This window comes from Mesoplodon densirostris, chromosome 5 (genome assembly GCF_025265405.1).
Source record: "Mesoplodon densirostris isolate mMesDen1 chromosome 5, mMesDen1 primary haplotype, whole genome shotgun sequence".
Lineage (NCBI taxonomy): Eukaryota > Metazoa > Chordata > Mammalia > Artiodactyla > Ziphiidae > Mesoplodon > Mesoplodon densirostris.
The window spans coordinates 108,904,406-108,931,795 of NC_082665.1; the positions used below are offsets into that span (position 1 = coordinate 108,904,406).

The 27,390-nt window shown below is 39.1% G+C and overlaps 1 protein-coding gene across 1 annotated transcript; it reads left to right on the plus strand.

The window, feature by feature from the left end:
- The first annotated feature begins 443 nt into the window (after positions 1–443).
- Positions 444–27,390, plus strand: KNG1 (kininogen 1). The gene is made up of 10 exons (XM_060100113.1): positions 444–635; positions 2,861–2,971; positions 3,789–3,873; positions 6,860–7,032; positions 8,156–8,263; positions 18,244–18,328; positions 19,204–19,376; positions 24,919–25,026; positions 25,145–25,231; positions 26,599–27,390. The coding sequence occupies exons 1-10, from the start codon at positions 444–446 to the stop codon at positions 27,388–27,390; spliced, it is 1,914 nt and encodes a 637-aa protein (XP_059956096.1).

Sequence of the window (27,390 nt, forward strand, 5' to 3'; positions counted from 1 at the left end):
TGCACATTGTATCTACAGTTGCATTGTTGCCACATGCAGTGACCTTCATAAATGACTTTGGGAAAGTCACAAGGGAATAACAGAGGTAGTTGGTATTTTTTTCTCTTCCTTTATTAGAGTCTGCTCTGATTTGCTAGACAAAGTTGTGCAATCACCAGGAAATGTGTTCTGTGCTCCCACATGCTCCCCAAATGCAAACAAGCAGGTCAACAACCCCAGTGTTGTAATGTTTCAGCCTGAAATCTGCTTGGATTACCCAGCAGGGCCATTTGTCCTTTTGGAATAAGCAAATAGTGCGTGGCAGCATGAATTAGCCAGACCCCCAGAGCACAGAGGCAGCAGTGAGAGGAGAGCCCGGAGGAGATAGAGGCTGAAGAGAGTTAAAATCAGCATCTTAATTGGCTCCCAATTCTTGGTGAAACTCCCAGAGCGAGACTTAAATCATGAAATTAATCACCATCCTGTTTCTTTGCTCCAGGCTGCTACCAACTTTAACCCAGGAGTCCTCGCAAGAAATCGACTGCAACGACCAGGATGTATTTCAAGCTGTGGACACTGCTCTGAAGAAATATAACAGTGGGAACAAAAGTGGCAACCAATTTGTATTGTACCGCGTAACTGAGGTCATCAGGACGGTGAGTGAGCTGTGTTTAACCTTGAGGTCACTGGGGATTTGTGCTGTCACTTGGAGCCCAGGCCTCACGCGCGTGCACACACACACACGCACCCCAATCACCAAAGAACTGATAATCAAAGGGAAGCTTACAGCTCTTAGAAAAGACCAACACCATTCTCTGGCCTGAGGGTGAAGGGAAAGGTATGACTAGTCCTGGGTGATCAGAGCAGCATATCCTAGGGTGAAATGAAACAAAGGTAGATGGAGAAATTTTAAAGGGACTGTGCAGAGTGGGGAATCCAGGAACTCGGTCAGGCTGCAGCAGGAGGATTTACTGGGTGACCAGTCCTAGACAAAAATATGAAGACCTCCAGACCTCAGGTGGGAAGCGGGTTCTTAAAGGGGCACGTCTAACAAGTATGATATGATCTCACTTATGTGTGGAGTCTAAAAGTTCAAACTCACAGACACAGAAAGTAGAATGGCGATTGCCAGGGACTGGGAGGTGGGGGAAATGGGGAGACGCTGGTCAAAGGGTGCAAACTTTCAGTTATAAGATGAATAGGTCCTGGGGATCTAATATAGAGTGTGGTGATTATAGCTAATAATACTTTATTGTACACTTGAAGTTTGTTGAAAGCCTAGATCTTAAGTATTCTCACCACAAAAATATAAGTATGTGAGGTGATGGGTGTATTAATTAGCTTGTTTGTGGTAATCATTGCACAATATACATGTGTATCAATTCATCAGATTGTACACTTTAAATATATACAATTTTTATTTGTCAATTATACCTCAATTAAGCTAGGGGAAAGGGAAGGTTTGTCTAAGAGGAGTCAGAAATGAGATTAACTTGGTTCAACTGCATTGGACAAAATACCTACCATGAAGTCCACATGGCTGAATGCATCAAGGTAACAGCCATGTTCTACTTGATTTTTAGCACTTTTTTAAAATCACTGATCGATGCACTCAGGATGGAGACAAACCCTGACAGGGTATGTGACTTCAAGAATTACAAATCTTTCAATAGTTCGTTTAAGTGAATTTCACTATAAAACATTGTGTTTCTGTGATAGTTAAGCAATTGATTACTTTGGTGGAAAAAAACCCCAGGTATTTGATATGATAAGGAAAAAGGAAAAAGCCCAGTAGATATGTTTTTGTTTATTTGTTTTCTGAAAGTCCGGCCTTTCTGTTTCACAAACTTGTGCAGTCCTGTGAGTCCTAGTGTTCTCTAGTATGGTTGTAGTCTTTATTGGCAGACATCCATGGCAAATGTGGTTTTTTATTCTAAAATGTCCATAGAATCACTCTTTATCTCTACCTTGCTGTCTGGGGACTGCCTGTACCATGACCATGATTTTATTAAAATCTGAGACCTGGACAGAACCTTGGAGTCTATCTTGTCTGATTCCATCGTCTCCCAAATGCAAACACTGTGGAGAGAGCACTGCCTGGCGAGTCAGGAGACCTGCCATCCGGAGCTGGCTCTGCCTTTCCAAGGTGGGGAGGCTGCCTAAGGCATACGCCATCTACCTGGGGCCTCCTTTCTCTCACCTGCAAACTGAGAAGATGGACAACATCCCCTCTGAGGTCCCTTGCTGTTCTGACACACCAGGACGTTGCATCTGAAGGCTCATCTAAGTCAGCACCTTTATACTTTACAAGTTCAATTTATTATTTCATGTCATGCTATACTAAATAGAAAACAAAACAATGCCAATAAAAATACTAAAATTACCCATAATTATTCCCCCCATCCAGATAACTGTTACTTTTTTTTTTAATGAAAAAAAGGCTTCTGGTTTGTTTTCTAACTGTAAAAATAATATATGTTTGTTCAAAAAAATAGACAATTCAGGAATGTTTGTTGAAAGAAGAAAGTGAAAGAGAACTGTACTCCCACCACTGAAAGACACACATTTTAACAGCTTTGCTGCATAATTTTCCAGACTTAAAAAAAGTTTTTTTATATATATTTACATATAAATTGGTTTCTACAAAAATGGGCTAAAACTATGGATCTATTTTATAATTTAAATATATATATACTTGTAAATAGTATATTATGAACATTCCTCCAAGTAAATATTTATAAACTTTCAATATTTTTAATAAATGTTTTTGCCTTAATTGAATCAAATCAAGATCAAATATAACTGCACCAGATCCCACTCAAATGATTTGCTGTTGGGTCAGTTAGATGAACCGTACGTATCTTTGTTTGCTGTTTTTCAGGATGATCCTGATACGTTTTATTCCTTCAAGTACCAAATCAAGGAGGGCGACTGTCCTGTTCAAAGTGACAAAACCTGGCAGGATTGTGACTACGATGACTCTGCACAAGCTGTGAGTGTGTTGACAGTTTCTGAGCCTCCAGTTTTCTCGGCCAAGTTTACCAAGGGCTGTCTTAACCTAACGCCTACCCTGCCCTGGCACAGCACAGCTTCTTGCTGGGCCGTAATTGAGGGAGACTGTGATGGTACCTGTCAGTAAGCAAGCCATTCTCCTCCCAGTCCAGGGAGCCACCTCTTCAATGTCAAAACCCTGGCTTCCTGTATGCAGTTTGAACACTGAAATTGAAAGGTAAATCAAGAGGACAGTTTAGCAGGCTGGTTCTCAGGCACTGTGTGCATCTTGATGAAATAGAAATATCTCCGGGGCTCAAAACAAAGATTCGTACTCTAAAACCTCGCCATTTAAACTGCCTTTCCTCCAGTATTTCACGAATATCAGTGGCTTGTATAAAATAATGATTAGGCTGCAAAACATTCATTCTTGTGTCTCAAAACTCTGCTAGAAAAAAAAAAATCTTGACAAGGTTGTGTGGGGGGGGGGGGGTACGCGGGCCTCTCACTGCTGTGGCCTCTCCCGTTGTGGAGCACAGGCTCCAGACGCGCAGGCTCAGCGGCCATGGCTCACGGGCCCAGCCGCTCCGCGGCATGTGGGATCCTCCCGTCCGCGGCATGTGGGATCCTCGCGGACCGGGGGACGAACCCGCGTCCCCTGCACCGGCAGGCGGACTCTCAACCACTGTGCCACCAGGGAAGCCCTTGACAAGGGTTTAAAAAGGAAAGCCGTATTTAGCAATAGTACTAGGTGGATTTCATCTGAAAGATTAAGATATATCTTTTTTTTAATCCTTTTTTTTCCTTCTTATTCTTAGGCTACAGGGGAATGCACAGCGACGGTGGCGAAGAGGGGGAATATGAAGTTCTCCGTGGCTACCCAGACCTGCCAGATTACTCCAGGTAGCTGCTGTGCCTGGTGGTGCTGCCCTGGGGAAAAATGAACCTCTTCTGTGTGGCACCAGACCCCTCTTTCCCGGAGGGCAGCAGTGGCGATACCACTTGCAGCCTTGTTGGGGCGCTGGAGGGGGTGGAGCGGCAGAGTCCTGAGGTGGGGCCTCACGCCCCTCGGCGCTATCCTGATTCTCTTCCTCAAGAGCAGCATTGTATTAGGTGTGTGCAAAAGGATGAGAAGACACAGAACTGGCTTCAACTGTAGGCAGCGTCCTAGAGTGAGAGTAGCACAGGCTTTGAGGTCAGATCTGGCCTGGAAGCTTTCAAAGCTCTCACCTTCTTGGCTTTCCTTTTCCTTACCTATAAAAGGAGATCACAGTAATTCCCACTTTGCACGGTTGTTTAGAATGAAACTAGATGATACACCTGAAGATGTAATCATAATCATGTATTAATGATAATTAAGGTAAAGGTAATAATAGCTAACATTTATTGAGCTCTTATTACCAGCCACAGTTCTAATCACTTCATGTGTATTAACATATCTATTCCTTACAACACCTCTATGAGGCAAATGTTAATATCCCCAGTTCACAGATAAGGAAACAGGCCCACAGCAGTCAAATATCTTGTCCAAGACCCCACAGCTAGCAGTTAGCAGAGTTGGTGGAATAGACCCTCCATAAACGATACTCCTTTGGAATCTAAGTATGGAGAAACCTATCAACAGATGATTACTGTTAGCTCCTTCCCTCTGTGGCAGAGGTGCCACATACAGAAGGATGGGCACGTCTATGTGAAGTCAGTCACAAAAGCCATCCTGGAACTGGCCTTCTGCAAGATAGCGTTTTTGTACATGAGCTCCAGAACAGCATCTTCAGCCATGCTATTGAACCCCACTGTAGTAGTGATCCTTCTATTCCAGCCTTAATCCTCTATATGGTACCCACAAAAACTACATCCCTTGAGTTTCCATTCCTGCAAGAAGTTGCATTCAAAGTAAAATAGTCCAAAACAGAAATCACAAGTAATTAAAATCTTTTGATAGGGGTAGCTTTTTATTATTTGGCTGAAGAACTCCATCTCGTAAGCACATTTTAACATTATCCAGAGCAGAGCACATTATGTACCATGAGAGAAAAAGCTCTTTGCCACACCTTCAGAAATTAGTGCTAGGTCCACAGTCTCTTATCTGAAAACTTTTTGGCCAGATATGTTTCAGAATTCAAAATTTGAAACATTTTAATTTAAAAATCTCTCTGGCAATGTTGAGGCAGGGTGGAAAATCATTGTCACCCAGAAAAACTGAGTTTGCATCTTTCCCTGCTCATCTCACCCTCAAAGGCCGCTCCATCGCTTCCCCTACACCAGTGGGAGCTGCCCTTGAGGTCAGGCAAACCAGCTTCTGGGCTTTTCTCCATCTCTCCCTTTCACCTCCTGTGTTCATCTTTTTTTGTTTTGTTTTCCCATCAGTAATTCTCTCATCTTTCCCATGTCATCCCCTCTAGTTTTTGTTTGTTTGTTTGTTTGTTTGTTTTTTAACAGAAACCATCTTAGAAACAATTTTATTCAAAGGGTCTGTATATTTTTCTTGGAAAAAAATGTAAATATTATTTCAACAGTATTTATTTATTTATTTCCCTCTAGTTTTTTAACTTTGCCCATTACCCTGATTCAACCTAACTTCTACAAGGAGAGGAGGGGGGAAAGCTATGAATATTCACAGAGTGTGTCATTTCCTGACACAAACTTATGGAGAGAATGCCGAGAAACAGTTGCAAGGGGGGTTGTGTTGAACTGCTGACTGGGGGATCTTACATCCTCGGTCTGTGAGAGCCCCGGGGCCAAGGGGCCCAGGACTCCTTCATTTCTTCCCCTTTTTGCCACATGTACTACTACTGACCAGGGAGTCACGGCTGTGTGTCATGAACAGTGGTGATTTAACACAGACTCTCTCCTTTTTAAAATATTTTACATCATTTTATTAAAACCCATTCGGTGGCTCCGCATTCTTACCGGGGACCATTCTTAATTCACCTCAGAGGGTCTAGGAATACCCAGAAGTGGAGAAGGTTGTGAGTATGTGCATCTTCCAGGAGAGGGTGCCATAGCTTACATTAGGGTCATCAAAGGAGCCTGTGACCCAGGAAAATAGTTAGGAATCCCTGCCTACAGAGCACAGCCCAGACTCCACAGCAGAGGCCTCTCTTCGGACTGCTCACACTTCAAACCACCCCTCCCTGCCTCCTGCTATAAGCTCTGGTTAAGATGTGTGTACAACACGGTCCCTGCCTCATCCTTCTTCCTCAGGAGCCATCCCTCCATTCTCCTCAGGCCTCACACCCTGTTTTGAGAGGTTGACCTTGACTGCTCTTCACCCTTCTTAGATCATCCTGTTCTCCTCAGGAAAGGCTTCCCTGGGCTCACTCTGGTCTCCTGCCTTTCCAAGCTCTTGCTGAATTATACTGAAATCATCCATCTCCAGTTCGGTCTCTCCCCCTTGACTTTGCCCCACTCCTTCATGGCAGTGACCATTACTAACGAATTAATGCATCCACACAGCCATGCTCAACACAGGGCATGTTATAGCAGGTGCGAAATACATGTTTGTTGGATTGAATTGATACAAAATGTATTACACCCTGCTCCCAGCTTCAAGGAGCTTTGGTTAACACTGAAAAAGAAATAAAAATGCATCTGTAATGTTTTAATTCTTATGAGGATAAATTCGTGTATCACTTCTGTAATTTAAAATGACTTTAAAATAAATTTAAAATAATTATGCACAATAGGATGCATATAAGATGTCCCTAAGTGAACGACAGGTCTTCCCTATCATTCAATCTTGTGTTCTCTTTTTCCAGTGCATACTAGGACTTACTGGAAAGTTTGCTTATCAGGGCCTTCCAAATTATCTGACTTATTTAGGGCAATGTATGTGAATGCAGGATTTGCTTGTTAACGCTGCCCTTTTGCTTGCTCTTTCTTTGTCAAGCCAAGGGCCCCGTGGTGACAGCCCAGTACGACTGCCTTGGCTGCCTGCACCCCATATCAACCGAAAGCCCCGACTTGGAACCTGTTCTGAGACACTCCATTGAACACTTTAACAACAACACTGATCACCCCCACCTCTTTGATCTTAAAGAAGTAAAAAGGGCCCAAAGACAGGTTTGTTCTTTAATTTTTCCCATGTCATAGTATTGTTAAAATTTGTTAGATCTTTATGGTTTAGGGTTTCATTACCTAAAATAAACCTTTGGCCGAGGAAAACATATGATTCCACAGGTGGTGGTGAGGAACTCTTTCATGTTCTCATACGACTAGCTCAGGAGGCAAAGGCTTTCTCTTCAGGCACAATGATTTGGATACTGCAGTATGTAAATGGGGAAAGGGAGCCTAATCAGACCACCTTCCTGGGAGATTTGTTTTTAATGAATGGGTGGTCAGCATTGCATGTCCTCCTAGAGATGGTGAAATGGAAAAGTCATTCTGGCCTTAGGGTTTTAAGAAGACTCTCTCATCACCTAACTATTATGAGGCAAATATGGCCTCCCAATATTAAATTGTACCTAAAAAAGTTGGCAAAGCTTGCTGGGTACCCTCTAAATTATGGTTTCTGTGTCAACAGAGAAAAAAGCAAATACTTGTAAATCTGGTCTTTCCGTTGCCTCAGTTCATGAAGACTTTACTGGCAGCTGACTGGGCCCCTTGGATTTCAGCCTCTAATTATGAGGGACCCACTTTGGTCAGTAGCATTTCCTGCTTTTAATTGACCTTCCGACTTGCCTTCATGCAAGATGCATGCTGTACTCAGTTCTGTCAATATCCAGCTATCAGGGTGGGACCCACCCCAGATAAAGCAGGAGAAATCTTATTGTCTGGCACTCTGGGAACCTAAAGACCTACTGGTCAAGGCCACTCCAGCTCCAAAGTTTTCTTTATCCATCTAGAAAAGCATTATTAATATTTTACAAAATTCAACAGATCATTTTTTTCCTGTTGCCTGGCAGAGGAAATATTGCTAGGTCTTACTTAAGGAAATACAGTAAGTCCATCTCTAAATTGCTTTTCATTTTCAGATGTGTAGCTGTGTGTGTGTGTGTGTGTTGTGCTGAAGGGTGTGAGAGTCATAATGTGCTCAATATTTATTCAGTAATGACTTTTGCCTAATAATAATAATAGTGTGTATTTTTGAGCACTTATGAAATGTCAGGCAGTATTCTAAGCTCCTCCTGACACTGTGAATTATGTTTAAACTGCCCTTTAAATATTCAATCCAAAATCGTTTCAGGTGGTGGCTGGATGGAACTATGAAATTACTTACTCAATTGTGCAGACTAATTGTTCCAAGGAGAATTTTCTATTCTTAACTCCAGACTGCAAGCCCCTTTCAAATGGTGTAAGTAGGCTAAAATCTAATCATAAAGTTCTAAGCCTTTTGTGTCCAGTATTTACAGGTGTGGGAACTCTCAGCTGTGGAGGAAGACTCGGTCAGTAAAATTTTTGATGACATACGCAGCTCACATTCACTTTCACTTGGAACTCAACAGTTCATGTCATTGGTCAAGCTGCTTACCCAGCTGGTCAGAGTCTGTACATCTGGCAATAAGCACTTACAGATATAACCAGGGGCTAGGACTCGCCTGAGACAAAATGATGCCACGGTCAAGTTTGTCTTTTCATGTCTTCACGCTTTCCTGTCTCCTTTCCTCCCCATGTGCTCAATGTCCTTACAAGGCTCACGAGCTCTACCCAGGATAATCCTTCACTTCCAACTTGTCTCTGCTTGTTCTTTCACCTTCCCTCCTCTACTTTTATCTTTAATAAGTACATCCTGCGTCTCTCTCCCTCAGTGGCCCTTTCCAGGATGATATCTTATTACCTGAACCAAAATTATGTTAAAAGAGAGCATCTCAAGGTGGCAGGAGTTAGTGCATGTTAAGATGATAAGGCATGATGACCTTCCCAGGGCTATTTGCATTTTAGCAGAAGGCTGTGCTTTAAGCAAGGGGTGGCTGCAAGTCCCTTCATCTAGTCCAGGGGTCCCCAACCCCTGGGCCGTGGACCGGTACTGGTTTGAGGCCTGTTAGGAACTGGGCCACACAGCAGGAGGGGAGCTGCGGGCGAGTGAGCGAAGCTTCATCTGCCGCTCCTCACAGCTCCCCACCGCTCCCCATGGCTCCCCACGGCTCCCCATGGCTCCCCATCACTCCCCATCACTCCCCATGGCTCCCCACGGCTCCCCATTGCTCCTCACCACTCCCCACCGCTCCCCACGGCTCCCCACGGCTCCCCATCACTCCCCATCACTCCCCATGGCTCCTCATTGCTCCTCACAGCTGCCCATGGCTCCCCTTGGCTCCCCTTGGCTCCCCACCACTCCCCATTGCTCCCCATTGCTCCCCATCGCTCACGTTACTGCCTGAACCATCTCCCCCACCCCACCACCCCCTACCATCTGTGGAAAAATTGTCTTCCACGAAATCGGTCCCTAGTGCCAGAAAGGTTGGGGACCGCTGACCTAGTCATTCTACTTCTCAAAGTCCATTATATGGGAAGAAACTGAGAAATCCAGGCAGCAAGATGTTAATTTTGACTTTTTATTAGCAGGAAAATATTAAAAATAACATATTTTCAGCATATGGAGTGATTAAGCAAATTACAGTATAGCCATACAGTAGAATATGTGCAGCCATTAAAATTATGTTTGCAGAAATTTTAGTGACCTAGTAAAATGGTTACAGTATGTTAAGTAAAAACCAAAAAAAGCACAGTACAAAATTACACATACGGATTTACTCAGGTACATAAAGTAGATGTAAATATAAAAAGTGATGAAAAACAAATATGCCAAAATATAAAATATGGTTAACTTTCAGTTGGAACTACAGCTGCTTTTTCTGATTTTTTATACTTTTTGGAACTCTTCAATACTTCCCAATGTTTCTAATCAAGCATGTGTTTGTTTCATAAATGGGGGGAAAAATGTAAAAAGGACACTATTAAGAGAGTGAAAAGACAATCCACAGAATGGGAGAAAATATATGCAAATCATATATCTGAAAAGGGCTTAATATGTTGAATATATAAAAAACTTCCACAGTGCAACAACAAAATTTTTAAATGGGCAAACAACTTAAATGGACATTTCTCTAAAAAAGTCATACGAATGGTCAAAAAGCACATGAAAAGTACTCAGCATCATTAGCCATCAGGGGGAATGTAAATATAGACCACAAATGAGATGCTACTTCACACCTAGAGGATGGCTATAATTTTTTTTTTTTTTTTGCGGTACGCGGGCCTCTCACTGCTGTGGCCTCTCCCGTTGCGGAGCACAGGCTCCGGACGCGCAGGCCCAGCGGCCATGGCTCACGGGCCCAGCTGCTCCGCAGCATGTGGGATCTTCCCGGACCGGGCCACGAACCCGTGTCCCCTGCATCGGCAGGTGGACTCTCAACCACTGCGCCACCAGGGAAGCCCGGCTATAATTTTTTAACATTGTAAAATGCCAAGTATTGGGGAGGATGTGGAAAAATTGGAACTTTTGTACATTGCTGATGGAAATGTAAAATCATGCAGCCATGGTGGAGAACTGTATGGCAGTTCCTCGAAAAGTTAAATGTAGAATTACCATATGACCTAGCAATTATACTCCTAGATATATACCCCAAAGAATTTAAAACAGGAACTCAAAAAGATACTTATATGCCAATATTCATTACAGCATTATTCACAATAGCCAAAGGTGGAAAACAACCCAAATGTTCATCGATAGAGGAATGCATAAACACAATGTGACATGTATATAACAATTCTTTAGCCATAGAAAGGAATGGAATTCTGATATATGCTACAACATGTATGAACCTTGAAAATGTTAAGTGAAATAAGCCAGACACAAAAGCACAACCAGTATATGATTTCACTTATAGGAACTATCCAACATACACAAATTCATAGAGACAAAAAGTAGGTTAGAGTTTACCAGGGGCTGGGAAGAGGGAGAACGGGGATTTTTTGCTTAATGCTTGCAGAATTTGTGTCTGGGGTGATGAAAACTATTGGAAATAGATAGTACATGGATAGAGATGGTTGTACAGCACTGTGAATGTAATAAATGGCCCTGAATTATACACTTAAAAATGGTTATGATGGTTATATTATATATATTTTACCAGAAATTTAAAAAATAGTATAAGAGAAAGAGAGAGAGAGAGGAACCCTCTAAACACATAGGTTCTAGCCACTATTTAATTTTGTCAGGTTGAGTTGAGTCTGGCCTTTTAAGCATCTATTAACATCTTCTGTTTTTTATGCTTGGCCATTTGAGGTTATATAGGCCTAAATGTTATCTAGCTTTAATCTTGCTGCATCTGTTTATAAACTCCCAGTTTTCTCTTTGCAACACAGAGAGTTGCAAAGGCTGGTTGGAGTCACAAAGCCAATCAGATTTGGTATAACTTTTCTGAGCCTTCACTTCCTCATTTGTAAAATCGTGAAGAATAATAGCACCTGTATCACAGAGTTGTTACAGTAATTAAAGGACATGAAATATTTTGCCCACAATTGGTAAGATTTAAGGCCTTGCTATTCAAAGTGTGGTCCATGGACCAGCAGCATTAGCACCACCAGGGAGCTTCTTAGCAAAGTAGAATCTCAACTCCACCCATAGCTACTGAATCAGAATCTGCATATTAACAAGGTTCTCAGGTGATTCATCTGCACATTAAAGTTTGGAAAGCACTGATTTAAGGGTTTTCCTACGTAGTTCTCAGGGCATGTTGCACCTTAGAAGCACTAGCCTAGATTTAAAAAACACCTATTCCCAGATCACTCCCCCAGACATTCTGATTTTTTTTTTAGTTGCATCATCCAAAGTGTACATACTGAACATTTAAGTCTTTTTTTTTACATTTTTATTGGAGTATAATTGCTTTACAATGGTGTGTTAGTTTCTGCTTTATAACAAAGTGAATCAGTTATACATATACATATGTTCCCATATCTCTTCCCTCTTGCGGCTCCCTCCCTCCCACCTTCCCTATCGCACCCTTCTAGCTGGTCACAAAACACCGAGCTGATCTCCCTGAGCTGATCTCCCTGTGCTATGCGACTGCTTTCCACTAGCTATCTATTTTACATTTGGTAGTATATATAAGTCCATGCCACACTCTCACTTTGTCCCAGCTTACCCTTCCCCTTCCCTGTGTCCTCAAGTCCATTCTCTAGTAGGTCGGTGTCTTTATTCCTGTATCGCCCCTAGGTTCTTCATGACCATTTGTTGTTGTTGTTAGATTCCATATATATGTGTTAACATACAGTATTTGTTTTTCTCTTTCTGACTTACTTCACTCTGTATGACAGACTCTAGGTCCATCCACCTCACTACAAATAACTCAATTTCCTTTCTTTTTATGGCTGAGTAATATTCCATTGTATATATGTGCCACATCTTCTTTATCCATTCATCTGTTGATGGACACTTAGGTTGCTTCCATGTCCTGGCTATTGTAAATAGAGCTGCAGTGAACGTTGTGGTACATGACTCTTTTTTTTACATCTTTATTGGAGTATAATTGCTTTACAATGGTGTGTTTGTTTCTGCTTTATAACAAAGTGAATCAGTTATACATATACATATGTTCCCATATCTCTTCCCTCTCCCTCTTGTGTCTCCCTCCCTCCCACCCTCCCTATCCCACCCCTCTAGGTGGTCACAAAGCACCGAGCTGATCTCCCTGTGCTATGCGGCTGCTTCCCACTAGCTATCTATTTTACGTTTGGTAGTGTATATATGTCCATGCCACTCTCTCACTTTGTCACAGCTTACCCTTCCCCCTCCCCATGTCCTCAAGTCCATTCTCTAGTAGGTCTGTGTCTTTATTCCTGTCTTACCCCTAGGTTCTTCATGACATTTTTTTCCTTAAATTCCATATATATGTGGCAGCATATGGTATTTGTCTTTCTCCTTCTGACTTACTTCACTCTGTATGACAGACTCTAGGTCCATCCACCTCATTACAAATAGCTCAATTTCATTTCTTTTTATGGCTGAGTAATATTCCATTGTATATCTGTGCCACATCTTCTTTATCCATTCATCCGATGATGGGCACTTAGGTTGTTTCCATCTCCTGGCTATTGTAAATAGAGCTGCAGTGAACATTTTGGTGCATGACTCTTTTTGAATTATGGTTTTCTCAGGGTATATGCCCAGTTGTAAGATTGCTGGGTCATATGGTAGTTCTAGTTTTAGTTTTTTAAGGAACCTCCATACTGTTCTCCATAGTGGCTGTATCAATTTACATTCCCACCAACAGTGTATGAGGGTTCCCTTTTCTCCACACCTTCTCCAGCATTTATTGTTTGTAGATTTTTTGATGATGGCCATTTTGACTGGTGTGAGATGATATCGCATTGTAGTTTTGATTTGCATTTCTCTAATGATTAATGATGTTGAGCATTCTTTGTTTGTTGGCAATCTGTATATCTTCTTTGGAGAAATGTCTGTTTAGGTCTTCTGCCCATTTTTGGATTGGGTTTTTTGGGGTTTTTTTTTGATATTGAGCTGCATGAGCTGCTTGTAAATTTTAGAGATTAATCCTTTGTCAGTTGCTTCATTTGCAAATATTTTCTCCCATTCTGAGGGTTGTTTTTTCATCTTGTTTATGGTTTCCTTTGCTGTGCAAAAGCTTTGAAGTTTCATTAGGTCCCATTTGTTTATTTTTGTTTTTATTTCCATTTCTCGAGGAGGTGGGTCAAAAAGAATCTTGCTGTGATGTATGTCATAGAGTGTTCTGCCTATGTTTTCCTCTAAGAGTTTGATAGTGTCTGGCCTTACATTTAGGTCTTTAATCCATTTTGAGTTTATATTTGTGTATGGTGTTAGGGAGTGTTCTAATTTCATTCTTTTACATGTAGCTGTCCAGTTTTCCCAGCTCCATTTATTGAAGAGGCTGTATTTTCTCCATTGTGTATTCTTGCCTCCTTTATCAAAGATAAGGTGACCATATGTGTGTGGGTTTATCTCTGGGCTTTCTATCCTGTTCCATTGATCTATATTTCTATTTTTGTGCCAGTACCATACTAGACATTCTTATTTAATTGGTCTGGGGTGAGTCCCTGGAGTCAGATGATCTAAAAATTTCTCAGGTAAACCAAATGTGCTAATAATACTGAGAACTTCTGAGCTATCTCCAGCATCCTTCTCCCCATCCAAAATTAAGGCACTATAAGTGTGGTATTCCCTGTATCTTTAAAGAACATGACTTTTTTTTTAACATCTTTATTGCAGTACATTTCTTATATGTGTGTTCCTTTATTGGAACTATACATTTATAGAAAGCTTCAAGACAATGCAGAAACAAAGAAAAAATAATAATGTTGCACCACACACCCAAACACCCAAAGTTATCTGAACGTATTTCCCTCTTTTCTTTTTTGGTGGGGAATATGGGGAATTTTGAGTGATTTTTTTTTGTCTTTTTGTAGTTGTATTTATTTTACATGCTACATTTTTTTCACCTAAGAATTCTTCTATGTCATTAGAACTCTTGATAAACCTTAAAAATAACTTTTAATATCCTAGTGAAGATACCATAGATTATTTTTTAAATTACTTTCCTATTTTTGGTCATTTGTTCAAAACCCACCAAGAAAATGGGTTGTTTCCATTTTTATTATAATTAATAACTCACCAAACATCTTTTAGAATAAAGCTATTTCTGTTTGACATTTTTTTTTCTCAGAATAAAGTCCTGGCTTTACACAGAGTATAAAATTGTATGAAAACTCTTAAAACTCTTGATATATATATAGGTTAACTGCTAAATGCACCAATTTACATTCCATCAGCCATGTTTACCCTTGATAGAATTAAGTATTTTTTTTTTTTTTTTTTTTTTTTTTTTTTTTTTTTTTTTTTTTTTTGCTGTACGCGGGCCTCTCACTGCTGTGGCCTCTCCCGTTGCGGAGCACAGGCTCCGGACACACAGGCTCCGCGGCCATGGCTCGCGGGCCCAGCCGCTCCGCGGCATGTGGGATCCTCCGGGATCGGGGCACGAACCCGTGTCCCCTGCATCGGCAGGCGGACTCTCAACCACTGCGCCACCAGGGAGGCCCGAATTAAGTATTTTTTTAACTCAGCTAATTTCATAGACAAAAACATTTTTAGTTTTTATTTTCTCAATCAACAGCATAGTTAATATGCATTTATTTAAGCATTATATTTTCATACATTCATTAGAAATTTATGGGTTGAATTTATGAATTGTCTTCTATATCCTTTGCCCATTTCTTTTTGGGATAAATCTTAATGCCTTAGAAATAGTATTTATATATTAAAGGTATCAGTGTTTTGTCATATTTTCTCATTTATTTACTTTTTAGTTTTCATTATGGTATTTCTGACTTACAAATAGTTTATGTTTATAGGTGACCAAATCTATCAGTATTTTCCTTTTGAATCTTTCTGCAACTTGCTCAGCAGTCACTATATATGTTTTTTTTTCTAGTTTGTCTATGGTCAGTATTTTTAAATACAGCTTTTGAAACTATATGGAATTAATTTTGATGTATCTTGTGAGGTATCTAACTTGATTTTTTCAAGAGAATAACCAGATACCTTAACAGTCTTTTCTTCCACAAAATTTGCAACAAACTTTATCCCATAATAATTTCTTACAAAAAATCTGTTCTCTGTTTTTGTACCAACACTACCGTATTTTAACAGCCATAGCTTCATAGTAAGTTTGAATACATGATTTATTATTCTAGTGTTTATATCTTTAAAACCAATCTTAGAAGAGGTGTGGAAGAAAAACTTACACTGTCATGTAGATTGGAATTGCATTACATTTCTAAATTAATTTGAGGAATTGGCATATGTACTATATTTAGTCTTTTTAATCAAGAACTTGTTATACATCTCTATGTAGTCAAGTTTTATTTTATATTTCTAAAATTGTGTGATTTTCTTAAATATATTCAGAACAATGCTCACTAAAGTTATTACTAGGTTTTGTTTTGTTGTTTTTGGTTATTGTTATTAGGAATTAAATCCTTTTTTTTCTTTTCCTTTCATTCTCTTTTAAATAAGTTATTGTTATATACAAATGTATACATTTTGATTCACTTACCTTATATCCAGAAACTTTAGTGAACTCTCTGATTAACTCTAATGTCTTTTCATTGACTCTTTTGATTGTTCTAGATCTATAATAATACCTTAGGCAAATAATACTATCTCCTCTTTTCCAATGTTTATTTTTTTGTTTCATGTCTCAATGAATTGACCCAAATTTTCAGAGATATTTTTTGAAATAGTGGTGATCACACAAATTCATGTTTTATTCCTGATTTTATTGAGAAAGCCTCTAGAATTTTGTCGTTATGTATAATATTGCTGTGGGATCCCAGTAGATATTCTTCCTCATGTTAAGGAAACATCCTTACATTCCTCCTCTTTAAAGAGTTTTGTTTTGTTTTTAAATAAGGAGTTGGTGTTGAATTTAGCAAATGCTTTAGAATATGTATTGAAATATCATATTTTTCTAATTTAATCTATGCTGTTTTGACAACTTGCCTAATAGTAATCTTTAGATTCCTAAACTAAGCTCTACTTGTTTAGTATTAATTATTCTTTAAATATGCATTTGGGTTCTATTCCTAGTTTAGTTAAGAAGTCTACGTATACATTTATAAGTGAAAGTGGTGTAACAGTTTTCTGGGTGTGTGTTTGTGTGTGCATTCTATTTTTTAAGGTTTTGGTATCCAGAATATAATTTTATAGAATGATTGGGTAGTTTTTCTATATTCAGAAATGGTTTATATAGCATGTAAATACAGTGTATATTTCTTTAATTTTTAAAATTATTCATCTATAAAACATCTATGCTGTTTGGAGGTGAAAAATGGCATGTAAATTGAGAGTAGTAATAGCATTCTCCATTTCTTCTTTAGCCATTGGTCCATTCAAGTTATCTTCTTGTTCTTAAGTCAGTGTTGGTTATTTATAGTTTTCCAGAATAGTGTCTTTCTTTGAGATTTAAATTAACATACACTTGTTCATAATATTCTCTTATATTTTTACATTTCTCTGTATACTTTGTTAGGTTTCCTTTTTTATGCATTTGATATTTTTTCCTCAACCCACGAATGATTATTTGGATTTATTTATTAATGCTAGTGCTTTCTGTTTTCTAATTCACCAGTTTTGCTTTTATTTTTATTGTTTCCTCCTTCTTGTTTTCCTTAAGGCTGTTTATTGCTCTTCTTGTTCTAACTTCTTGAGATAAACACTGAGGTTGGGGTTGTTTTGATGATTTTTGCCTCTCTTTTTAAATTGTGGAAGTGTATAAAGCCAGGAGTTAAATCTGAGTGCTGCCCTGGCAACATGTGGAATTCTCATTTTTCTCAGTTTGTTTTTTTATTATTTTCCTTATCAATGAAGATTTTAGTTAGGAAAGTGTGTTTATTTTTCCAAGTACTTTTTGTTTGTTTAAACTTATGTTATTAATTTTTAGGGAGGTTTTTTGTTTCATTGTGGTGCTAAGGTCAAAGAACATGGCCTGTATTGTTTTCAAGTTGCAAAATTTATTGAGACTTTCTTGTAACCTAGTATAAAAGCAATTAGAAATATTATTTGCATCATACTTATGAGAGTATCATTTTAAATTGTGTGTATCATATGAGAATACCATTTCAACAAATCTTTATTATGTTATTCAAGTCATTTATGACCTTATTTATTTTTTATACATTTTGTCTGTTGTATAATAGTTATATATTGGAGTTTCCCAGCACAATTATTTTTATCCATTTCTATTTATATATGTTTTCTGCTTTATGCATTTTGATTCCATGCTTTTAGATAAAAATAACATTATCTTTCTTTTACCTTTAGGAGTTGTTACCTTGAATTTTACTTTGTCCAGTATTAATAATACTCTAGCTCCTTTTTTGTTCATATTTGCTTCTTGTGGCTTTGATCATCCATTATATTTAATCTTTCTTTATCTTTTTTATTATATGCTATTATTCTTGAAGATATAGTACACTGATTTTGGTTTTAACCTAATCTGAAAGTCCTTGTCTTGCTAAAAGAAAATGTTACCCATTCACTTGTATGGCTATTATTTCTACATTAGATATTCTTGTCATCTTTTTTCATGTTTCTGTGTGTTTGTGTGTATGTATTTGTTGTTGGCGCTACTTTTTCATTGTTTCTTATTCTATCTTTTGAAAATAGACTATATTTTGTTTTTTTCTATGTGATGATTTGCAAAGTCAACATCCTATTTTTAATTTTGAACTAGTTGTTTAAAGATTCTTAAAAACGTTTTTAATTTATGCTCTTATATGCTTTTTAAAAACCAGAATATCGGTGAATGTACAGATAAAGCATACGTGGATATCCAGCTAAGAATTGCTTCCTTCTCGCAGAAATGTGACCTTTATCCAGGTACAGGATGATACGTATTGGTGCTCACATTGGTCCCAGACAACTGGCTAAATCTTTCCATAGATATTGTGCTTTGGTTCCCATGATATGCCACAAAATCTACATGACCCACAGACCTTACTAGGAACACTGTGCCCCATCTCTGCCCTGCTGTGCTGCAACAGGTGAAGCTGAGATTGCTCAGCAAGTGGCAGAAGGGAATATGGTGACAGAAGGGAAAATGTATGTTTTCTGGGCAAAGCTAGCTTTCAGATATGTCAGCTGGTCTTTCTTGTATACAGGCTGTCCCTGCATCAGATATTGTGAATTGGGGAAGCTGTATCTCATTTTTAACTACTCATAATAAAATCCTTTCAATTAAAGGTTTTTTCCCTTGCATGTTTTAATGTGGGGAAAGGGCGATAGTGCAAGTTTAAGGTCAAGTCAGTATTTCTTATACCAAGAGTTGGCTTTTCTCATATTTGGAAGATAGTTGTATACATTGTACAATATAAAGCATTACAGAAGTTACCTGCTCACCAGAATCATAGGATTTAAAATTTTCCCACTAGAAAATCATTCCTTTACGTTAAGCATTGCTTTTTACAGCTTCCATTAAAAATGCAAAAACTTAAGAAAAATGCGGCCTATTGATTGTCACTAACTAACACCTTCTGATTGAAAGTTTCCCTAAACACACTTGGCTCTTAGGAGAGGAAGAGAGGAAAGACAGTAAGTTGGAGGTCTGACAGGCAACCTCCACCCACTCACTGCTGGGCCTTGGGCTGCCACGTGGCCCTCTATAAATGGGTGCTGGATCACATGTGGGAAAGGTACAATACTGGGCTAGACGGCTCCATAAGTGCACAAGCTGATATAAAACCTGCCTCTTTCAGGGGAGGATTTTGTACAACCACCCACCAGGATTTGCGCTGGCTGCCCCATATCTATACCTGTCAACAGCCCAGAGCTGGAGGAGCCTCTGAATCATTCCATCGCAAAGCTTAATGTAGAGAATAATGGAACCTTCTATTTCAAGATTGACACTGTGGAAAAAGCAACAGTGCAGGTCTGTAAATTATGCTACAAAAATAGTGATTATCTATTTCAAATTGCTTACTAATTTTGCCACTGATCTTGGCTCTGGATTGGGAAACAGTATACCTGGTGAATGGGATTTGGTAGACTTGAATTTCAGGTCCCAACCTCGCTGCATGCTTGGTGTGTGATCTTGGACAAGTCATTTAAAATATTGTCTCGGGCTTCCCTGGTGGCACAGTGGTTGAGAGTCCGCCTGCCGATGAAGGGGACACGGGTTCGTGCCCTAGTCCGGGAAGATCCCACATGCCGTGGAGCGGCTGGGCCCGTGAGCCGTGGCCGCTGGGCCTGCGCATCTGGAGCCTGTGCTCCGCAACGGGAGAGGCCGCAACAGTGAGAGGCCCGCGTACTGACAAAAAAAAAAAAAAAAATTGTCTCTTTTATCCGTAAAGGACTATAGTGAGGGTTAAAAAAGATAATGTATATCAATCACATTTCAAAATCTAAAGTGCTATATAAATATTAGCAATGATTATATATATAATTAATAAAATTCAGGGCTAGGAAAAGCAAGACTTATCCTCTGCCTTTCTAGACTCTTCTCTCATTATAACATCACTTAATGCCTTGTGCTCAGCCACATCAGCCAATCGTCCCCCAGGCTCTCTTCACACATTCATCTTCATGTCATTTGTTCCCTGCCTGGGGTGTCATTCTCTCCTACAATTGTACCCTCTGGGGGATTCATCTCTCCTGTCCATGCCTGTGAATAGAGGATAAGGAGTATCCTGGTCTGGAGGTCAGGAGAGTCAGCTCTGCCCCAGCATCCACCACTTTCATCCCAGGTGATCCTGGGCAGTCATTCAGAATCACACAGCATCTGTAAAATGAGTGGCTGGATTAGAAGAGCCCAGATCCCCTCTAACTCCAACAGCCTATGACTGATGTATTCATGGACAATTCCTTTTATGGAACCTCAAAACGGGCTTCCCTAAATATAAGCTAAAAAAAGTAATCAAAGTAGAACCAAACTCCTATAGCAAACCAAGATGATTTTTATAATCTATCAATACGAAGAAAATCTCACTAAAAATAAGTTTATAATTCTGGCTAAGTAATTGAATTTCTAGAAATCTAAAATAGAAGGAGTCTTTAAATACAATGATATTCATTGCAGCTCTAACTACAAAAGCAAGAAAAGTAAACTATAAAAATGATCAGTAATATAGACATGATCAGATAATGTCTGGTATATTTATACAATGGAATATTAAGCAGCAATTTTAAATCATTTTTGTGAGCAGTTCTTGATGTGGAAAATGCTTATGTTATATCATGCAGTGAAAAAACAGGCCATACACAGGGAACTATATTCAATATCCTGTGATAAAGCATAATGCAAAAGAATATGAGAAAGAATGTATATATATGTATAACTGAATCATTTTGCTGTACAGCAGAAATTAACACAACATTGTAAATCAGCTATACTTCAGTAAAAAAAAAAAAAAAGAGGCCATAAAATTGAATAAACATTCTGTACTCAGTTGTGTTATTTTAAAAAGTTTAGGGACTTCCCTGGTGGTCTAGTGGTTAATACTCCAAGCTTCCACTGCAGATGGCACGGGTTCAATCCCTGGTCAGGGAACTAAGATCCTTCATGCCACACTGTGCAGCCTAAAAAATAAATAAATAAAACCCAAAAATTAAACAGTACAGGAAACAATACTGAAAAGAAACAAATACCTCGGATTATTCATAGTGGTAGCTTTTAGGTAATGGCACAATGGGCTGTTTATTTTCATCTTTCTTGTTTCCTGTAGTAGTTTTATAACTGGGGGAAAAAAAGGACCTAAACAAACTGTATTAAAATAAAACTGACACTTGATCTCTCTCCTACTCAGGCACTTATTCCTGTCCCGGTCACTAACTCCTCTCCCTGATTTCACTGACATGTGACCCACATTAAGCTTACTTGAAGGAGTTACCAATCCGTACTACTCCTGTCTTTGTCAGCTTTTCTTCTCACTCTATATTTCTGCTTTTCTGTGAAATTCCTTTATTCCTAAGGATGCAGGAACAGTCTTGTACTCCACCATATATTGCATGTCAGAGAGTTACTGTCAGGAGAGAACCATTCATTCTCAAGCGTGAACTACTAGCCTTGGTAGTCACAGTTCTTTCTGTGAATTAGTCAACACACTAGAATGGGTGAGTGTTTGTTTACGCTAAGGGTGCAAGGGGAACCACAATAGATTATGCTACGAATTGAAAGGGAATGACATCCCTTCACTTGCCAAATTAATCTGGAATAGTGTGAGAATTTCAAATTTACTTTTAAGAGGTGACTCTTTATTGATTTTTGCATGTAAAGGGAGCAATTTGGTTACTCAAGGCAGCCTTAGTGGAAGCAGCCAATTTATTATTATTGGAAATCAACTTACCATAATGAATTTGCAACAGCCAATCTCCAAATGACCAATTTGCCAAATTGCTAGATTTGTTTTACAATTTTAGTCTTGCCTTGGCTTCTCATGTTTAGTTCTATTTGGGTGGATGTCCATTCCAGGTTGGTTTCATATTTCAGATACCAAACATTTCTTAAATCCTTCGTTTGCACATGTGAATGGTTGCGATTTCTGTTACATACCGTTCATTTTGCTGTGTCCCTACTGCCTCTGTCCCCGCTGCTGTCAATGTCCCTCCCTGCCTCTGCACAGATGAGCACACTTCAAGGACCTGTGTGTGCACATTAGGATTTTTCCTTTGACAAAGTCCTAGAAATGTCAAGGAATATGTGGATGTCTAAGACTTATCACCAAGTGATTTGCAATTATGCCAATTTACATTCACACCACCTGGGTGGAAGACACTGGTTGATGGTCTTGATCTGAATTATATTCCTACCATCAGTGATTGAAGCTGCATGTTTCCCACACCTGGCCGACACCAGGTGTCATCGCTGTTTCTCATCTTTGCCAACGCGCAAGGTTAAAAATGATGTTGCATTGTTTTTTAACGTACGTGTCCTTGGTTATTAATGAAGGTAAACTTTTTTCAGGATTAATGACAATTTTAACTTCTCCAAAAGATCTGGTCATGTCCTTTGTCCAGTTTTTTAGTGTTGGGCTTTCTATGACCAACACTAAATATTGGTCACATTGACCCTACATCATATTCTTCCCAGTTTACCCTTTTTACTTTACTTATGGTGACTTTTGAGAATCAGTTTTCATTTTTGTCTAGTCAAATTTAGACATTTTTCCCTTCCTCCTGGTTCCTTCCTCTGCTTTTCACCTACAAAAAGCCTTCATCATCCTGAGAACTGATGAATGTTTTTTATATCTTTCTAGCTTATTTCTTTAATTTAAATGTTTTAATGCATTTGGAACTTACATTGCTACATAGTGTTCTCTGCCTTAAAAACAAAACTTGGGCAGGATGGGCTTAAACAGGGAAGACTTCTGATAAGCATGGCAATATGGATGCAATCTTGAGGCCCTCGAACAGAAGATGTTATTAGGTCTACTTTATTCCTCCCCTCTGGACCCGGAAGAGTGTTGAGCCAACAGCTGTAGTTTGTGTCATATATTGTCAGATTTCTTAGGTGACATCACATTGATCAACTGTAATGTCAAACAAAATGGATTAAAGTATACTCTGAAATAAGCAACAAAATTCATGATCACCTAAGTATAGACTCTAAAACACTTTTCAAACCTTCCTACCCAACTTATACCAACTTATACCCAACTTATATCTGGAGTTTTAAAAGGTAATTATTAAATTTGTCCTAAAAATTTAACTGTGCTTACCTAGCAAAATGATGCCAGAAAGTGTAGAGGAGGAGTTTGGTTCTTCCTGTGACTCTTTGCTCTCCTCATCCTCCTCCCACCATAATTTCTCCATGCTTTTAAAAAACATAAAGAGATCAGAAAGACTGTTATGATTTGCTTTTACAAAAATGGGATTATACTATCACCCTATAACTTTATTTTTTCAATAATGGTCAACCCTCCAGGCCAACAGATATATGTGATATATTCTTTTTGATAACTACTTAATATTAAACACACACACACACACAGTGTTAGCCTGCTGAGGCGGCCATAACAAAATACCATAGACTAGGTGACAAACAACAGCAGTTTATTTCTTACAGTTCCAGAGGCTGGAAAGTCCAAAAACCAGCCAGTTTGTTTCCCTGGTGAGGACTGTCTTCTTGGCTTGCAGATGGCTGCCTTCTCACTGTGTCCTCATATTTCAGAGAGAGAACGGGGTCTAGTCTCTCTCTTATAAGGTCACTAATCCCATCATGGGGGCCCCACCATCATGACTTTATCTAAACCTAGCTGCCTACCAAAGGCTCCACCTTCTAATACCATCACCTTGGAGGTTAGGCCTTCAACATATGCATTTGGGAGGGATACATTCAGTCCATAACACACACACACACACACACACACACACACACATTTAAATCCTAGAATGAAATACTGAATAACTTAGCCTGAAAATTGAGCCATATCAACTAACTTTTTTTTGGTGGGGGGGGTTGTGTTGGGTCTCCGTTGCAGTGCGTGGGCTTCTCATTGTGGTGGCTTCTCTTGTTGAAGAGCACGGGCTGTAGGCACGTGGGCTTCAGTAGTTGTGGCACATGGGCTTAGTTGCTCCACGGCATGTGGGAATCTTCCCAGATCAGGGATCGAACCCATGTCCCCTGCCCTGGCAGGCAGATTCTTAACCACTGCGCCACCAGGGAAGTCCCTAACTTTTAAATTTATATATATAATTTTAAGATATTTTATAAAGTGTGTTTTTCAAGTATATAAAGGCTGTAAGGCTTTAAAAAAAAACTGTGCTTGGGATTTTGTTGAAGTCAGTGTATTAAAACACACACACACACACACACACACAATGATTTTTACTTTTTAAATAAATAAACTGTGCCTCTTCTAGGCCAAAAAAAAAAAGGAAAAAATTGGGCCACAAATGTTAACAGAAGACAACATTGTATAATGATTAAAAATATTGCTAGAGTGCTAGAGGTTAAAATAATTTCTTAATATTAAAAAACTCAGAGAAGCGAGCTAGAAATCCAAATAATTTTCCTATTCACATAATTTAATACACATAATTTCTATAGTGGTACTAACTCAGTATTTCTCTGATTCAAGACTTGGCAGGACAATAAGTTTGTGTTTAAAGGAAATGTTTAAGTTTTACTTCCTACTCTTCTTAGAGTCTATATATTATGACTTGAGGCTTAGAATTACTAGTGAATTTTGCAGCTGCTAAACAATAAAACTCAGAAAAATATAAAAATAAAAATTATAGCCTGGTTTTCTTTTCCCGTTTAGAAAAGGAAATGAGCCCAACCAATAGCCAAATATTTTAACATGCATACAAACAAAGTTTTGTTGTCAAATATTTGTGCTTTTTGAGTGTAGCTCTCATTTGGTCAATGTATAATTAAAATTTCAATATTCTTCCCTAAAAGCCCTTATGGTAAAATATATGATTTATTACACAGTGTTAATTAAGCTCCTATTTTGTACTAATTCATTTTCCAGGTGGTAGCTGGAAAAAAATACTCTATTGTGTTCACGGCCAGGGAAACCACATGTTCTAAGGAAAGTAATGAAGAGTTGACCGAAAGTTGTGAGATCAATAAACATAGTGTGAGTAGTAACGCAGCCGTCTTACTTATTCCCTGGAAACCTATATGATGTTTTGTGCTTGTTTATGTATCTCATGAATAACATTGTTCTCTCTTTTGGCTTCTGTTTTCGTGGATAGCTAATTCTAAAATGTAAAGCTGATGTGTACGTCGTACCTTGGGAGAAAAAAATTTACCCTACTGTCAACTGTCAATCACTTGGACAGGTATGATTCTAATTACAGTTGGTTTGGGTTAGTTATGCTCATTCTGAAAAATCATATTTTGGGGTTGAAAATGAACCACTATTTAAGTGAATTGGGAGACTATCTTTTTAAAATGGGGAGAACTCTCACATTTCTGTGCTGATCTCTTTTTTTTTTTATGACTAGAAAGGAGAGCAGCAGTCCTCTTAATCACTTCTCAGACACTGTCAGTGCCCCATGGGTCCACAGGCTCTCTTAGTGAAGCACATCCAAGGAGCTTGGGAGAAACGCAGGTCTCATACTTCACTCCACATTTCCTGAATCAAAAGCTGCATTTTAACACAGTCACCAAGGGAGTCATACCCATATTCAAGTTTGAGAAGCATTAGTTTGCATCATTTTCTTAATTCTTAAAAGAACCCTGGGAGGTAAGTAATACTTCCCTCCCTGTCAAGGTTGAGACACTAAAAATTACAAAGATGCTAAAGTCCTAAAGTGAATAATAACGTTCTCAAGTGCTTCCTCCCTCCCAGGCACTGTACTGAGGACCTGACACATATATTCCTCCTGACAATTCTATGAGGCAGGTGCTTTTATCATTCCTATTTTACATATGAGGAAAGTGAAGCTAGTGGTGCTTGGATTCAAATCTAGGTCAAATCAGAGCCCACGCTGTTCACCATGATGCTGGTAACTAGTAGGGTCTGGCTTGTTTGACTTCAAAGACCATGCTCTTTGCATCACCAAACAGTGCCTCTGACTGCCACGTCCTTATAGGTAGTGAAAGTGTAGGTAGAGACAATCCACAAATCCGTATCTTCAATGCAAGTTGCCTCCGCTCCCTTTGTTCTCATTTAGGTTTTTGCCATGTGTAGGTATGTATATACTCTAATACAAACATTATACAAAGGCTGTGTTTCAAGCTTATGAACATATATATTCTAATGTGTTTCAATTCAACAGAGTGATTGTGGTATATGCTGCCTATGTATTCCATTCTTTTTGGATAAAAGCAGTAATTGTGCTAATAGAAATAGCATCAACTAATAAGTAATGTGCCATGGCTTTACAGAATCATAGGCTTAGAAAGTACCCTAGAGATTATATAGTTAACCATCCAGTTTTTCCAGATAAATAAAAAATTCTCTAGTTTAGAGTACTATTAAGAAAAATAATCAATATCTACAAATTATAAAATCAATCCAAAAAGGAAAAAATGTTATCCATTTTCATCCTTTTTGGATTATTATTATAATATAGTACTTAAAATCTGGCAAAGACATGACCCACTGTAAACTGAGATAACATTGCCAGGTCCCTGTTCCTTCTTTCTTCTTTGATAGTGTGGTTTTCACAGTAATGCATTCATCTTAATATCTCCTGTTTAGACCTCACTGATGAAAAGGCCTCCAGGTTTTTCACCTTTCCGATCAGTACAAGTGGAGAAAATTAAAGAAGGAACAATCGTAAGTCCACCCCACACTTTCCTGGTACCTGTACAAGATGAAGAGCGGGATTCAGGAAAAGAACAAGGACCCACTCATGGGCATGGCTGGGGCCATGGAAAACAAATAAAACATGGCCTTAGCCACGGCCATAAACATGAGCATGACCAAGGCCATGGACACCGAAGGGGTCATGATCTTGGCCATGGGCACCAAAGGGGTCATGGTCTTGGCCATGGGCACCAAAGGGGTCATGGACATCAAAGGGGACATGGCCTAGCCCATGGACATAAGCATGGTCATGGCCACAGAAAACATAAAAATAAAGGAAAAAACAATGGAAAGCAAAATGGTTGGAGAACAGAGTATTTGGCAAATTTTTATGAAGACAATACTACCTCTTCTTCACAGATACAAAAGAAGACAGAAGGGCCAACACCCCTCTCTTCCCTAGCCCAGCCAGGTGTAGCCAATACCTTTCCTGACTTTCAGGACTCAGATCTCCTTGCAACTGTGATGCCTAATACACTACCACCTCCCACAGAGAGTGATGATGATTGGATCCCTGACATCCAGATAGAGCCAAATAGCCTTGCATTTAAATTGATTCCAGATTTTCCGGAAACAACTTCCCCCAAATGTCCTGGGCGCCCCTGGAAGCCAGTTAATAGAGTGAATCCAACTGTAGAAATGAAAGAATTTCATGATTTCAGTCTCTCTGATGCTCTTTATTAA